Below are 15,417 nucleotides of genomic sequence, written 5' to 3'. Positions count from 1 at the left end.
AACTAAAAGTCAACAACAATACTAATTCCAGAAAACCCACAAACACATGGAAATTAAACAATGCTCACCTGAATCATCAATGGGTCAATGATAACATAAAGGGAGAAATTAAAGACTACCTAAATTTAATGAAAAGGACCACACAACATACCCAAATTTATGGAACACAATGAAAGCAATGTTAAGAGGAAAGTTCATAGCACTAAATGCCTACCTAAAGAAGCTGGAAAAATCCCACACTAGTGAATTAATGGAACATTTGAAAAATTTAAAACAAAAAGAATCAAACTCAGCTAAGAGAAATAGTCAGCAGGAAGTAATTAAATTGAGAGCTGAAATCAACAAAATAGAAACAAAGAAAACAATGCAAAGAATCACTGAAACAAAGAGCTCGTTCTTTGAGAAAATCAACAAAATAGACAAACCTTTATCCAAACTAACCAAAAGGGAGAGAGAAAATCAGAAATGAAAAGGGGGACATAACAACAGACACAAAGAAAATACAGAGAATCATCAGGTCATATTTTGAAAACCTGTACTCCACAAAATTGGAAAACTTAAAGGAAATGGACAACTTTCTGAATAAATATCACTTACCAAAATTAAATCAAGGCCAGATAAGCAAATTAAACAGACCTATTCCTGCAGAAGAAATAGAAACAGTCATCAAAAGTCTTACTTTTTGATGTAAATAAGCCAAGAACCAGATGGTTTCATGATGTAGGAGTGTCATCTATTTATCTGTTAATAAAGAAACTGCCTTGGCCCTGATAGGACAGAAAATTAGGTAGGCGGAGTAGACAGAACAGAATACTGGGAGAAAGAAGCCCAGTCAGGCAATCGCCATAATTCTTCCACCCTACACAGACGCAGGTTAAGATCTTCCCTGGTAAGCCACCTTGTGGGCTACACAGATTATTAGAAATGGGTTAGATCAATATGTAAGAGCTAGCCAATAAGAGGCTGGAACTAATGGGCCAGGCAGTGTTTAAAAGAAGACAGTTTCCCTGTAATTATTTCGGGTATAAAGATAGCTGTCCGGAGCTGGGCAGGAACGCAGCCCACCACAGCGCCTTCAACAGTTTCAGCTCAGAATTCTACAAGACTTTCAAAGAAGAACTAATATTAACACTCCTCAAATTATTCCACACAATAGAAACAAAAGGAACATTGCCAAACTCTTTTTATGAGGCAACAATTACCCTGATACCCAAATCACAGAAAGACTTTACTAAGAAGGAGAATTACAGACCAATCTTACTCATAAATATTGATACAAAAATACTAAATAAAATACTGGCAAAGCTAATCCAAGAACACATCAGAACCATCATCCACCATGATCAAGTCAGCTTCATCCCAGAGATGCAGGGATGGTTAAACATATGAAAATCTGTGAACATAATCCACCATATAAACAAACTGGAAAATAAAAACCACATGGTAATCTTATTAGATGCTGAAAAAGCTTTCAACAAAATACAACATCCCTTCATGATAAAGGTCTTGGAGAGAGCAGGGATACAAGGAACATACCTAAACATAATAAAGGCAATATACAGCAAGCCAACAGCCAACATCAAAGTAAATGAAGAGAAACTCCCAGTGATTCCTCTAAAATCAGGAACAAGACAAGGTTGTCCACTCTCTCCATATCTATTCAATATAGTTCTTGAGGTCCTAGCTAGAGCAATAAGAAGCCAAAAGGAGATCAGGGGGATACAAATCAGAAAAGAAGAAGTCAAACTCTCACTATTTGCTGAAGATATGATAGTTTACATAAGCAACCAAAAAAAACCTACCAAGGAACTTCTATGACTCATAAATACATTCAGTAATATAGCAGGATAAAAGATTAACTAAAAAAAATCAGTAGCCTCCTGTACACAGATGATAAAAAGGCTGGGGAAGAAATCATAGAAACAACACACTTGACAATAACCACAAATAGCATAAAATGTCTTGGAGTAACTCTAAGCAAACAAGTGAAAGACTTGTATGACAAGAACTTTAAATCATTGAAGAAAGAAATTGAAGAAGACACCATAAAGTGGAAAAATCTCCCATGCTCTTGGGAAGGTAGAATCAATGTAGTAAAAATGGCAATCTTCCCTAAAACAATCTACAGATTCAATGCAATGCCCATCAAAATCCCAGAAAAACTCTTCACAGACCTCCAAAAAACAGTACTCAGCTTAATATGGAATAGCAAAAAACCCAGGATAGCCAAAAATCCTGTACAAGAACTTCTTCAGGCATCACAATCCCTGACTTCAAACTCTACTACAGAGCTGCAGTACTAAAAAAGCCTGGTATTGGCATAAGAACAGACAGGAGGACCAATGGAACCAAATAGAAGACAATGATACTAATCTACACATTTTGAATATCTGATTTTTGATAAAGAAGCAAAAAATATAAAATGGAAAAAAGATGGTGCTGATATAACTAAACACCTACAGGTAGACTCATATCTATCACCATGCACAAAACTCAAGTCCAAATGTGTTAAAGACATCAACATAATGCCAGCCACACTGAACCTTACAGAAGAGAAAGTGGGAAGTTCACTTTAACATATTGGCACAGGAGACCACTTCCTAACTATAACCCCAGAAGCACAGACACTCAGAGAAACAATTAATAAATGGGACCTCCTGAAACTGAAAATCTTCTGAAAAGCAAAGGACATGGTCAACAAGACAAAACAACAGCCTACAGAATGGAAAAGATTTTCACTAACTCCACATCAGAAAGAGGTCTTATCTCCAAAATATACAAAAAAAACTCAAGAAATTGGTCATCGAAAGAACAAATAATTCAATAAAAAAAACGGAGTACAGACCTAATCAGAGAACTCTCAACAGAGGATTCTAAAATGATGGAAAGACACTTAAGGAGAAGTTCAACATCCTTAGTCATCTGAGAAATGCAAATCAAAAAGCTCTGAGAGTCCATCTTAGACCTGTAAGAATGGCCAAGATCAAAAACACTGAAGACAACTTATGCTGGAGAGGTTGTGGGGAAAAGGGAACACTCCTGCATTGTTGGGGAGAGTGCAAGCTGATACAGCCCCTTTGGATGTCAGTGTAGTGATTTCTCAGAAAATTAAAAAACAACCTTCCTCAAGACCCAGTAATACCACTTTTGAGTATATATCCAAAGGATGCTCAATCATTCAATCATGCCACAAGGACATATGCTCAACTATGTTCACAGCAGCATTGTTTGTCATAGCCAGAACCTGAAAACAACCTAAATGCCCCTCGACCAAAGAATTTATAAGGAAAATGTGGAGTACTACATAGCAGAAAAAATAGTGATATCTTGAATTTTGCAGATAAATGGATGGAGCTACAAAACATTACTTTGAATGAGGTAACCCAGACACAGAAAGACAATTATCACATGTACTCACTCATAGGTGGTTTTAAACATAAAGCAAAGAAAACCAGCCTATAAATTGCAACCCGAGAGAACTCAGACAGCAATGAGGACACTAAGAGAAACTTACATAGATCTAATCTACATGGGAAGTAAAAAAAGACAAGATCTCCTGAGTAAATTGGGAGCATGGGGACCTTGGGGAAGGATTGAAGGGAGGCGGAGAGAGGCAGAGAGGGGAGCAGAGAAAATTGGAGAGTCAATAAAAAAAAACATAGGAAAGAAATTATCTCATTGTAAACATAAACCACATCAATAAACAGCAGAGCCAAAGTTCACAAAATTCCACCACTTAGGAAAAAAAGAAAGCATGGTAAATATCAGCTTTTCTATTATTCTTCCCAACAAGACAACCATCTTGCAAACAAATGTGGAGAAGGATGATGGGAATCAATAGTCAGTATGTTCCGACTTCTCACTGCTGCTAAGGAGGAGCCACCAGAGACATTATTTGGCTGTGGGAATTCCTTCAACCAATAGCCTTTAAGATATTGACCAACGTCGGGCTTGGTCTCATGTACTATAAATTCAGATGAAAAAGCAGGCACTGACCCTTGGCTGCTAGATTTGGTTTCAGTCCCCTGTTCATGCAGATGACTGCTGATCATTGCTTTTATGTGAGTCTACATCTAAATAAATGAAACTTTATTATATTCCATTCTGTGTTAGTGTGGGATTATCTTATTATACATTGCAACATTAATTCATGAAAATCATATTCTGGGGAGCCCACTTTCATCCATATCACCAAATGTCTGCACTAGAGACATCTATATATACAATGAGACACATCTGCTCCTGGCAGCACCAATTACTTCAAAAGGAAGATGGGCATTCAAAAGGCTCCTCATGAAGTTTGTTAGCCATTTGGACAAGAAACTGCTCTTGTCTGAATGCTTGATGCTATGCTGTATGAACTGGACATGCCAGAGACAGAAATATGACTGTTGAATTTGCCTAAAGGTAAGATGATTCTCCAGGGTTCCTGATTCATGAAAGAGTCTGCCTGACATTCTGCAGGACAAAGAAGAAAGTGACTGACAAACTGCCAATATAGGTTCAACTGTCTTTGAAATTTCCTGCTCTGTGGAAAGTTTGCTGGATACCATGGCCTATAGGCTGAAGATGGATGCCCCTACAATACAGAACTATGGGTTACTGTCCAGGCAGCGAGATATCTCTGTCAACTCTAGAGTTTTGGAAGTTGCTTACAATGCACTTCCTGTTTACTTAGTAATATCATATCATTTTGGAGTCTTTGATGGAGTTGAAAAATAGATAGTTATAGTTTTCTTTAATTATTATAAAAGATTAAAGAGATGTAAATATTGTAACTGTAATTCTTGCTTGATTATTTTTTTGTTATATTTAATTTTACTATGTTAAAGTTAAAAGCCTTCTTTTTTATTTAAACAGAAAGGGGAAGGTGATGTGAGATTCCTGTCTATATACTATGAATACCATTGGCTAATATAGAATCTGTTTCAGCCAGTTGCTTAGCAGAACAGAGCTAGGCAGGGAAAACTAAACTGAATTTTGGGTAGAAAGACGGCAGAGTCAGGGAGAAGCCATGGAGCCGCCACCAGAAACAGACACATTAAAACTTTGCTGGTTGCCATCAACCACATGGTGAGGCACAGATTAATGGAGATTGGTTAAATTAAGATATAAGAGTTAGCCAATAGGAAGCTAGAGCTAATGGGACAAGCAGTGATTTAAATAATATAGTTTCTGTGTGATATTTCGTGAGTCTGGGCAGCCATGAAATGAACAAGCAGCTCTTACAACATCTTCTCAATGAACTGATGTCATTGTGAGAGTCAGGATGGTGTGGGTAACACAAGAAGAGGGAAGCAACTTTAATGTTGAAAAACTCTAGGCAAATAATAAATTAAATGCCAGATCAGGTTCTGTAAACAATGCAATATTTTGAGGAATGTGAATAGTTATAACCTGTCAGGGCTGATGTTATCAAGATTCTGCTCATTTTGATAATTAAGAATGGAATTGCTAAGAGAAGCAAATGTCCTTATTTTTCATGGCTAAAAAAGAGTATTCTGGGATGAAACAGTTTTCAATATTCTTTCTAATATGTCAGTAAGAAATTAGCTAGCTATTATAATAGTCAGCTCTGAAGCTCACCACTTATCCATTACCCTTCCTAATCCTGTACAAGTCTCAACAGGAAGCATCACTTGATCCATTTATTGTTACATTTGCCCAAGGTTGTATCTATTAAACCTTACAGAGTCTGGGAATAAATAAAAGTAGAAGATGAGGAAGCAGGGGCAAGGGCAAAGTGTACCCTAGTTTCTGGCCATTTACTAAGATAAAAGGTAAACAAGTAGGCTAAACGGTTTTATTTTGGTACACAATTCAAAAGTATAGTTGACCATTGCAGGGAAGTCAAGCAGGAAGCTGATAAAGCTGACTACATATGGTCCAGAGCACAGAGAGGATGAATGCACGCATGCCTGTCAGTGTTCAGCTCACTTTATCCATGCTCATGACACCCAGGACCTAAACCCAAAGAATGGCATTGCCTGAGTGGGTTAAGTCTTTCCATGTATCTTAGCTTAATCAAGATAATCAGATGCCTTCTCTGATTTCTGACAAATAAAATTGTCCACAAGTCAACCTGACTATAATTCCTCATTGAAACTTTCTTCTAGATGATTTTAGGTAATTCTAGACCCAGTCTAGTTGACAGTTAAAACTGGGCACCACAAAACACAAAAAGAAAGTCTATAGAAAACAACATGCACTATACAAGTTATAAATAAATGCTAAAGAGACCAAGGACAGCCCTGGAGGGAAATAAATGCAGAGTGAACACAGAGCCAGAGTTCTCCATCTCACATCCTGTATCAGTGCAGAAGCACATTCTGAAACTACAAGGGACAAGTCCTCTAGGGGAAGAGACGATAAACAGAAGAAAGCACTTGTCCAATTCTCTAAAGCCAAGAGTTTAAGACTGAGGGAAGAGGAGGCTCACATAAGGAGTATTTGAAAATGGCCATGTAAGGAACACTCTTCCCTGCTGGATCACACTCCATTCCCAGGTTTAGCCACTGTAAAGAAGGTTTTGCAGCTCAGTTTCCACTCTACAGCATGTAACCAGTCACTTACCCATTAATACACAGAACAGCTGCATTGAGCATACACATTATATGGAGCTGTTGACAGAGGGTCATATATAATCCATACATGAATCTCTCTCTCTCTCTCTCTCTCTCTCTCTCTCTCTCTCTCTCTCTCTCTCTCTCTCTCTCTCTCTCTCTCTCTCGGTCTTTCAAGATTGTTCTTCACATTACCTTGACATTTAACTCTTTATCCAGATGCAGAAGTTCAAGGACCTCATTAATTCGTCTTCTCTTTTCATCTTTTGTCATAGTCATTGGCAGTCGAAGAGCAGCTGAGAACTCTATGTTGTCTCTCACAGTCACTGTGCGCATCACCATGTCATTCTTAAGGTTAGGTGGAATTTTAATTACAAATAGTTATTAATATGACCATCACTCTAAAGTATGTAACCTGATCACATATAAAGCACACCCAATGCTCTACTTAAAATTATTCTTTCAGGTTTACTCCTTTCAGGTACAGAGCCTGATGCAGTAACTTTCATTCTCCTCCCACTTTCTTTCCAAGTAGTGCACAGGGATTTTGGTGACTGCTATCAGCAATTATTTTCAGAAAATATCTTCTAAGCAGTAGAGAAAGTAGGGACTATATATGTGTCATATACCTAACTGAAAAGACACATATCTACAAGTTGAGCATCTAACAACACAGAAAATCTAAAATTACAAACCCACAAATACTTACCCGTGGCACATAACCAGAAGTACATGTGAAATTAGCAGGCCGAGGTTTTCCATTTATCAAAATATCTCCCGATAATCCACATGGATCTTTCCTTGCAGCTAAGACATCTAATAACCTACAAGGATTACATATGTTGTGTGGTTTACTCCCTCCCTTCAGTAACAGCTATCAGCTTTCAGATGCTCAGAATAAAAATGCTGCATAAGTTTAACTGAAGTCACACACACACACACAAACACACACTCCTTTCTGTTCAGTGTGTGCTCTAATACAGCCCAGAATTATGAATGTAAGACATGATTCACCTGACCTCCCCTCTCTGACCTTGGGAACTCAAATTGGTAATGTGCTTCTGTAGTTTGAGAATTAGGCCTGGTGATGATTTCTTGTCCCCAGAAAACTTTACTTCACCTTCCCAATTTAATACTATCTCCCCACATTAACTAATAATAATATGACCCAATACCATATGCCAATAGCTCTATCATTTCCTATCATTAAGGTGCTCTAATAAGACTTGCTGTTCTTGGTTGAAAATTAGGAAGCCTCCTCCTGCACATTGTAACCTGTACTGGGGACCAGAATATATACACCCAGATAATATTTAAATAAGTCCTATAGAAGTGATTTTTACAGCACAGAAACTAGATACAAAGAGCTTGCATATGCTTTCTGTTATACTCACAAAGATCTGCTCCCATCTTGAGGAGCCATAATTGCATTGAGGCCAGGTTTCATGATCCCACTGTAAACACAAAATCATACTGGTTGATTTTTTGACTTAAAAGAGGTTATATTTACTTAGAGTCTACTCTGAATATGCTATTGACATTGCATGAATTTGTATACAGAAAAAAAGCACAAACTGACAGGAAAAAATTAAAATATTAATATAGGACTATTATTTATTTATTTTTAAATGATTATTTTTTAAAAGAAACCCTTTTCTCATTTTACTTATCTATCCCAGTTCCCACTTTCTCCCTTTCTCCCACTCCCTCCACTTTTCCCTTCCCTATCTCACTCCCAATCCACTTCTCAGAAAGGGTAAGGTTTTCCATGGGGAATCAACAAATTCTAGAACATTACTTTGAGGCAGGACGAAGACCCTCCCCACTATATCTAGGTTGATCAAGGTATCCCTTCAAAGAGAATGAGTTCCAAAAAGCCAGTACAAGCAGTAGGGTAAATCCTGGTCTCACTGCCGGTGGCCTCACAGTCTTCCCAAGCCATACAACTGTCACCTGAGGTCTATTATTTAAAAAGATGTTCAATTCTAATGGTGACTCATCAGAAAAATGCTTTAGATATTACAAAAGCCCTGTTTTTTATTATTTAAAGACTTTTCTTTTTTGAAACACGGTGCATCTAAGTTCTGCATCCCTGAAGCAAGAAGCAGATTCTCAGAATTCCATTGCACATACGGCCTTTTGGTGTCACACATATAACAGCTTCTTGCTAATGTTTGATGAGCAGTACCATCATATAGCCCTCCTTGCTGCCTCTAGACTTTGTAACAAGTAGCCAATGATTAATGGGATATTAGTAGTGTTGTTGCTATTATTAAAATACAATAAAACCACAATCAATCCATCTCAAGTAGAAATTCAAAGACTAGAAAGAAGCACTCAGAGGACAGGAGAGCGTTGCCAAATAAATCAAAAGAAAACAACCTTATTCAAAATAGAAAATCTAAATACACTTCCACAAAATTTTGATTTCCCTCCTTGATGAAGAGATTAGAATATGCTCAGTTTAGGACTGGGAGACATCCCTCAAGTAGACGACATTATTTATTGGTGTATAGGTACAGCACAAACACACACTAAGTCCAAAAAACTGACTGACTGATTCAGAGTAGTGAATATTCAGATTGAAAAAGGCATATTCTTATAGAAAACATAGCTATATTACCCTTTCTTACTTCATATTCAGACAGTGTGTCAATCATTTGTCCTCCCCATTCCCTTCTTAGTAAGAAAATGATGGAAGTTGTAGGCTAAGGAGCAGAAACAGTCCAAGAACAGAGGCTATGATTGGGGTCCGGAGGAAGAGTCTATGCAGACTGCACGGGGAAATCTTGGTATGTGTGCTCCTTCCTTAGCATTTGTTTGGAAACATGGTTCTCTAAGTCATGAAACAATGTGTGGAATGTTGGCTTTAGCTCTTTTTAGCATTTAATGAATTTTGAGCAAGTATTTGAGGATCCGGGCTTTCTGCTGTTGGGACTTCATCATTACTTCCATCTCATCTCTTCATTAATAACTGACCCAGGCAGCCTGTTCTAAACTCTCAGTTCATTTTTGGAATGGATGGTGCATAGATGTATACACAATTCTTTCATACATTCTAATTTCTAGGAAATAATTCTCAATATTTCCTCTGAATTCTTTTATTTTAATAGTATGCGCTTGATATTATATTTTCATCCCTTATTTTATTGAATTAAAATTATTTCTCAGGGTTTTTGTTGTTGTTTTGGTAGTAAGTCTAAGGGCATATAAAGTTTCTTTGTGTTTTCAGAGAACCATCCTTTGTGCCATTCATCCACTATTTTGTTCTTTATATTAATTAATCAATCCCTCACATTGATTTCACTGTGATCATGAATCTATCTGTCTGTACAACAAGGTGAGGCTGGGGACAGTTTATTGGGTGAAGGGCTTGCTGTGCATGGCTGAGGACCTCAGTTAAGCCTCCAGAACTCACATAAAGTTCGGTGCAATGGTGGGCACCTGTAACTCCGTTCTCTTTGGAGAGATGGAAGACAGAGGCAGGAGAATCCCAGGACACTTGCAGGCTGCTAGCCTGACACACACTGCAGTGAGCAATGAGGGACTCTGTCTGCAACATAGCAGAAGATGGAGACCAGTGCTCAAGGTTGTCCTCTTATTGCCTTGCATCATGGTGTGTCATAGCATCTACACATCTGCACACGTAAACACTCACATACACACACATATATAAACATACACACATAAACACACAGCTTATAGATAATAGAGAAATTCTGTGTTTTAAAAAGTTGTTCAATGCTGTAGATTCTGCTTCATGCACATACCTGATATTTGATAGTCTTTCTACCACACGTGTTTTTTTACAAAATGGAAAACCACTATGCACTGTTTCTTGGTAGCTGATGTTATAAAAACTTAACACAGCCTCTCCATTCAAGGTCTTCAGGTCACTGGTATCTATTCCAGGAAGGTCATTAGGATTTCTTTCTATCATTGGGATTGCAACAGGGTCATTATCGGAAGACATCTTGAGATGTCTTCCTTCCTGTAGAAGGAAAGGCAACAGTAAGTTGATGGTCCATGAAAACAACAATATTATACAGAACAGCACACTTAGGGATTGTTTGATTGTTTGAAACTGTGCAGTCAAAGACAGATTCCTTCCTGATGAACAGTACATGTCACTGTGATTCTCTAAGGACCCGATGAGAAGCAGACATAACCAAGTACAGACTCCCCTTAGACACCAAATTCCTAAGAAAGAAATGAGCCTTAATGAGTAGAGTATAAATGCTATACACAATTAATAAAGGAAGGCAGGAAAAGATGGGGGGAAGATTTGTCTTACTTCAAAAGCATATTATGATTAATAAAGTTCAGATGGAGAATATATGACCACCACTACCACATGTCCTGCGTGTGCATGTGTATGTGTGTGTGTGTGTGTGTGTGTGTGTGTGTGTTGCATTATGAGGTGTAACATAATAACAAGTTAGACTTCCACAGTGAACAGGAGACATTTCTGACTATTTCCAGCTTCAGAATGCACCTCTGGTCATCAGGCATCTTCAGACAGCCAAGAAGATGAACCACTGGTGATGACATCATCATTGCTATAATGGGTTTAAATTTTAAGGAAGACTTAGATTTTAAAATGATAGGGATTAGGAACACCAAAATAGTAGCTAAGCAGCTTAAGACTTCCAAAGAAAAAAGAATACAAATGAAATTTAAATATCCAATTTCACAATTTAATGTCTGCTTTAAAGTAAGACTTTTAGTGAACTGAGCATGTGAAACAGTTTAAAATACCACTGTCAACACAGCCAGTTTTCCTTTCTAATGTCTGCCGTATTGAGTGGTGAGCTCCTGTCTGTGAGGGTCCACCTGCTCAGACAAGCCTCCTCCAGGAGCATCCTTAAAGCAGACGTGGGAGCAGCTGTGTGAAGAGCTCTGATTACAACCAAAGCAGCCAGGGTTGAGGGACAGCAGCAGGGAAGCAAACCCAGCCCCTCCTGCCTTCCCTCCTGCCATCAGCATATCAAAACCTCCAAGTATAGGGCCAACTTCAGAAAAGGCAGAAAAACAAAACCTGCTAAACACATCTGTCAGATGCTCTGTTATTCTTGAGGATAATTATTAGCAGTCTGTCACCAAGCAAATGTGGAGCTTCAGAACAAACCCTTTGCCTTGTGATCCAGAAGGCTTAGGCTTTGGGATTTCAAACAAACCAAACAATGGGGCTAAGGCTCTGCCACATCAGTGTGCTCTGCTCAAATTTTGATTGAAGAATGTTAAACCTCTCTTGTTCAAAAACTGTTATCCATAATTTCAATTGCAAATTTCTAGGCATGGGGTAAACAAGACTAAAGATTCCTAAAGTGAGAACTTAGAGGGAGGTTCACAAGTATTACAGACTGCAATTAGTAATCATTAATAATATGATAATTGATTGCTACATTCAAAGACAGAAAGAAAGGAATTACAGATCTCTTTTCACAAGATGCAAAATCTATTTTAAAAACCATCATAATTAAGATTTCACTAAAGGCATTTAGCAAGCATTTAAATTAATAAGGAGAACTAGAGAAACCCATGACTGATACTGAAATGAAACCCATTATGAATGAGAAGTTGAAAAGAAAGAGATGTACAAAGGAACATCTGCAGGAATTGATGAAAGGGGCTAAAGTTCTATAAACGAACACTTGTGATGGGAGAAAATGAAGATGACAACATCACATGGAGAAACATGGGCCTGGGCCTGAGAGCACAGATCAGTGCACGTTCAGCATGTGTGAGGCCAGGCAGCAACTCCAAGGTGAAACAGGCTGCCCTGGTGATGACAGGCTGGCAGGAGGAAGCTATAGCTCTTCTAAACCTTAACTCCAGTGTTGCAGAATGGCACCAACATGTGGACGATTGTATCCACATAAAGCCTGACAGAGCTTGGGAAGTAATTCTAGACAGAAAAGAATAGAGTAAAGCATGTTTTCATGGTAGCAGCAATTTCTCAAGTCTGCTCTGCTTGCTAGAGGGAAGCAAGTGCTCTCATCTAAGAAAGGCTTCCTGACTCAGCTTTAGCTGCAAAACCTTGCAGCTCTTTTAAGAGGTCCTGCCATGAAACACTTACATAGTGTTGATGAAAAGCTGACTGAATGCTTTTTGGTTTTCAGCCATAGCAGAAAAAAAGCTGCGCTGTTTTAAAATGCTGGCTTTCTGGGCCATCCTACCAGTGCAAACTCTGACTCTTTCAGGCAGGCAATCTGACTATGGAGCTATTGAGTGTGGTTTGTGAGCACACTGCTGTAGCTTGTTCACTGGCGGGGACCTTGAAACGCCATAGAGTTATGGCAATAAACATGGCTACAGCTGGTACCTCTACCATGAGGCTAGAATCGCAGAAAGCTAAGGAATGGGTGGGATCCAGCAGTCAAAGCCACGGCTTTAGTCCTTTCCTTAAAGACTCATGTAGTCAGTAAAAGAAAGTTATACAGTAAAGAGAGATTCAAAGAAAAAACCTCTAAATGGTTTACAGTGTGTTAAAAAAAATATATATATGCAGGCAGAGCAAGCCGTGAGAAGCAACTAGAAAGCCATTATTTCTCCAAGGTCTCTGATTCAGTTCTTGCCTGAGTTCCTGCCTTGGCTTCTTTCAGTGGTAGGTTGTGATGTGGAGGTGTAAGCCAAATAAACCTTTTGCTCCCCCAGTATCTTTTGATCATGGTGTTTTATCACACAATCGAAAGCAAAGTGCCAGTGAGCAAGCAAACATCTAAGATGAGAAAGAAAGAAAGTATCGCATAGCAATTGAAACCAAATCAGAAAATCAGAGGGTGAAAAGAACCCACCAAATTATAGGATTTCATTCAGTACAAACTTTTTTTTTTTTTTTAGCTTTTTGAGACAGGGTTTCTCTGTAGCTTTGGTGCCTGTCCTAAAATTAGCTCTTGTAAATTAGGCTGGCCTCGAACTCACATAGATCCACCTGGCTCTGTCTCCTGAGTGCTGGGATAAAAGTCGTGCACCACCACCGCCCAGCCAGTACAAACATTTTAACAGTAACCTAAATATAAATAGTCTCAATTCTGGAGTAAAAGATGCAACTGACAGGTGAATTGAAAAGCAGAAAACAATAACCAATTGTTTATTGCAGCGGGAAACTCAACTAGCTGGTCACGCGTGTGAGGACTGAGAGTGGGAGGATGGAAAACGGCATTTTAAACAAACAGACTGGAACACTCCACTCCTACCTGACAAAGCAGATAACCAGCCAAAGTTAGAAAAAAGTAAAAATAACTACATGTTAATAACTGGAACACTCCATCACAAACTTTTAACAAATCGAAAAGGTAATTTCTTATATCCTATCAGATCATAATGGAATTGTAGAAAAAGTCAGCAGCAAGAGAAAGTACAGAAACACATGATGAACGAACACTGTGTTTTTTGCAAGCATGGTCCAGCATATGCAAATTAGTAAAAGAAATTCAGCACATAACATGATTGGGGATAAGTATGATATCATAATCTCAACAGATGGGGGAAGTCCTTAAGAAACTAAACTCATTCTTGATTACAGCCCTGAACCCACCAGGAAGAGAAAACTTACACCTACACACAAGAAAGGGCACTGAGATAACACTACCAACAGCAATATACTGCAAAGGGAATAACTTGAATCAGTTTCTCTAAATGCAGTATAGACACAGGAGTAACCATTCCTGAACTATTACTTAATACAGAGCTTGGAAAATCAGAGAAATAAAATGAGAGAAGAAAAAGAGAGTTACAAACAGGTAAGGAAGAAGTCAAATTACCCTATTTGTGGATGAAATGCTTTTATATTTAAAATCCACTGGGCTGCAAGACCACTTGCCTAGCATATGCAAGGCTCTGGATTTGATCCTCTGAACCACATATCAAGAAAAGGGCTCTGAAAACCACCCGGGTCCAGCAAGATATCTCTGCAGGCAAATGTGCTGGAAGCACAAGATTGGTGATCTGAGTTAAATCAAAGAACACCATTAAAAGAATACCTTTATAATCAGAGCACAGGAGGTCACCTGGAAGCTGAAGGGCCAGCTACCCTGGAGTTCCCAGCATGGAACAAAGTACAGGAGAGACTGACTCAACAAGTTGGAAGAAAAAACTGACTCTCAAAAGTTATCCTGTGATCTCCACACACATTGAACCTGCCCCTAGTCCTCTCCCCTCTTCCTGGCGCCCTTAACTCTCCACCTCCACACACATTAAAATACCTAGAAAAGCTGTGGGAAAGCGTCCCTGGATTAAATAAGCAGAGAAGATAATGGAAATAATGCTTGCAAACCTCTGAATATTCCCATAGCCACACAATTGTGCACCGTAAGTCGGTGAGGTGTGTGATGTTAATTATACTATAAGAAAGCCATCTCTATCGCCCACACTCACTGCTGTCAGATGCAGGGGAAGAAGAGAGACCCAGGCTGCTGCTCAGCTTGTCCTCAGCCTCTGCATGAATCAGGAACTTCAGGGAAAGAAAGTGAGCCTGGGTGGAGCCTGAAGAGCGGAGTGGAGCTAGCACCACCTGGTGGTAAATCGAGGATTCTCGTGTACTACGTTGTCCTGAAGCCTCCAGGCCGCACTGAGCCCTAAGTCAGGACCACATCAACTGGATGTTGGGGATCCAGGCCCCAGAAGAGAAAAAAGGAAAGCAAAGGCGTCTTTCTGTCTGTCTCTCTGTATTTTTTCTTTCTTTTTTTTAATAGATTAGCCGTGGAAGTAATAAACAGAAGGTGAGTATATGCTTAACACAAGGGACAAACAAGGGGATCAAGACAGCCGAGGCTATGGCTTCTTAAATGTCCACGTTGTTAATATAAATTGATTTATAGCTTCATTTTGTTTCAGAAGAGACAAATTGAGA

General features: G+C 38.8%; 2 protein-coding genes across 3 annotated transcripts in view; both read right to left on the bottom strand.

The window, feature by feature from the left end:
- Positions 1-14,995, bottom strand: part of LOC142832680 (ATP-binding cassette sub-family G member 3-like) — a 158,955-nt gene extending 143,960 nt beyond the window's left edge. Inside the window, exon 1 of the mRNA XM_075943361.1 lies at positions 14,943-14,995. The gene's annotated coding sequence lies outside the window, so the exon portion shown is untranslated. The remainder of the gene's footprint in view (positions 1-14,942) is intronic.
- Positions 1-14,995, bottom strand: part of LOC142832679 (ATP-binding cassette sub-family G member 3-like) — a 49,989-nt gene extending 34,994 nt beyond the window's left edge. For both annotated transcript variants that reach the window (XM_075943359.1, XM_075943360.1), the window contains exons 1-5: positions 14,943-14,995; positions 10,334-10,554; positions 7,958-8,017; positions 7,273-7,387; positions 6,759-6,911 (exon numbers count right to left, since the gene is read on the bottom strand). In XM_075943359.1, coding sequence (XP_075799474.1) covers positions 6,759-6,911; positions 7,273-7,387; positions 7,958-8,017; positions 10,334-10,536 — 531 coding nt within the window. In that variant the 5' untranslated portion in view covers positions 10,537-10,554; positions 14,943-14,995. The remainder of the gene's footprint in view (positions 1-6,758; positions 6,912-7,272; positions 7,388-7,957; positions 8,018-10,333; positions 10,555-14,942) is intronic.
- Positions 14,996-15,417: the final 422 nt, after the last annotated feature.

The sequence above is a fragment of the Microtus pennsylvanicus genome, chromosome 12 (assembly GCF_037038515.1).
Source record: "Microtus pennsylvanicus isolate mMicPen1 chromosome 12, mMicPen1.hap1, whole genome shotgun sequence".
NCBI classification, from domain to species: Eukaryota; Metazoa; Chordata; class Mammalia; order Rodentia; family Cricetidae; genus Microtus; species Microtus pennsylvanicus.
This window is presented reverse-complemented; position numbering and strand designations above follow the sequence as displayed.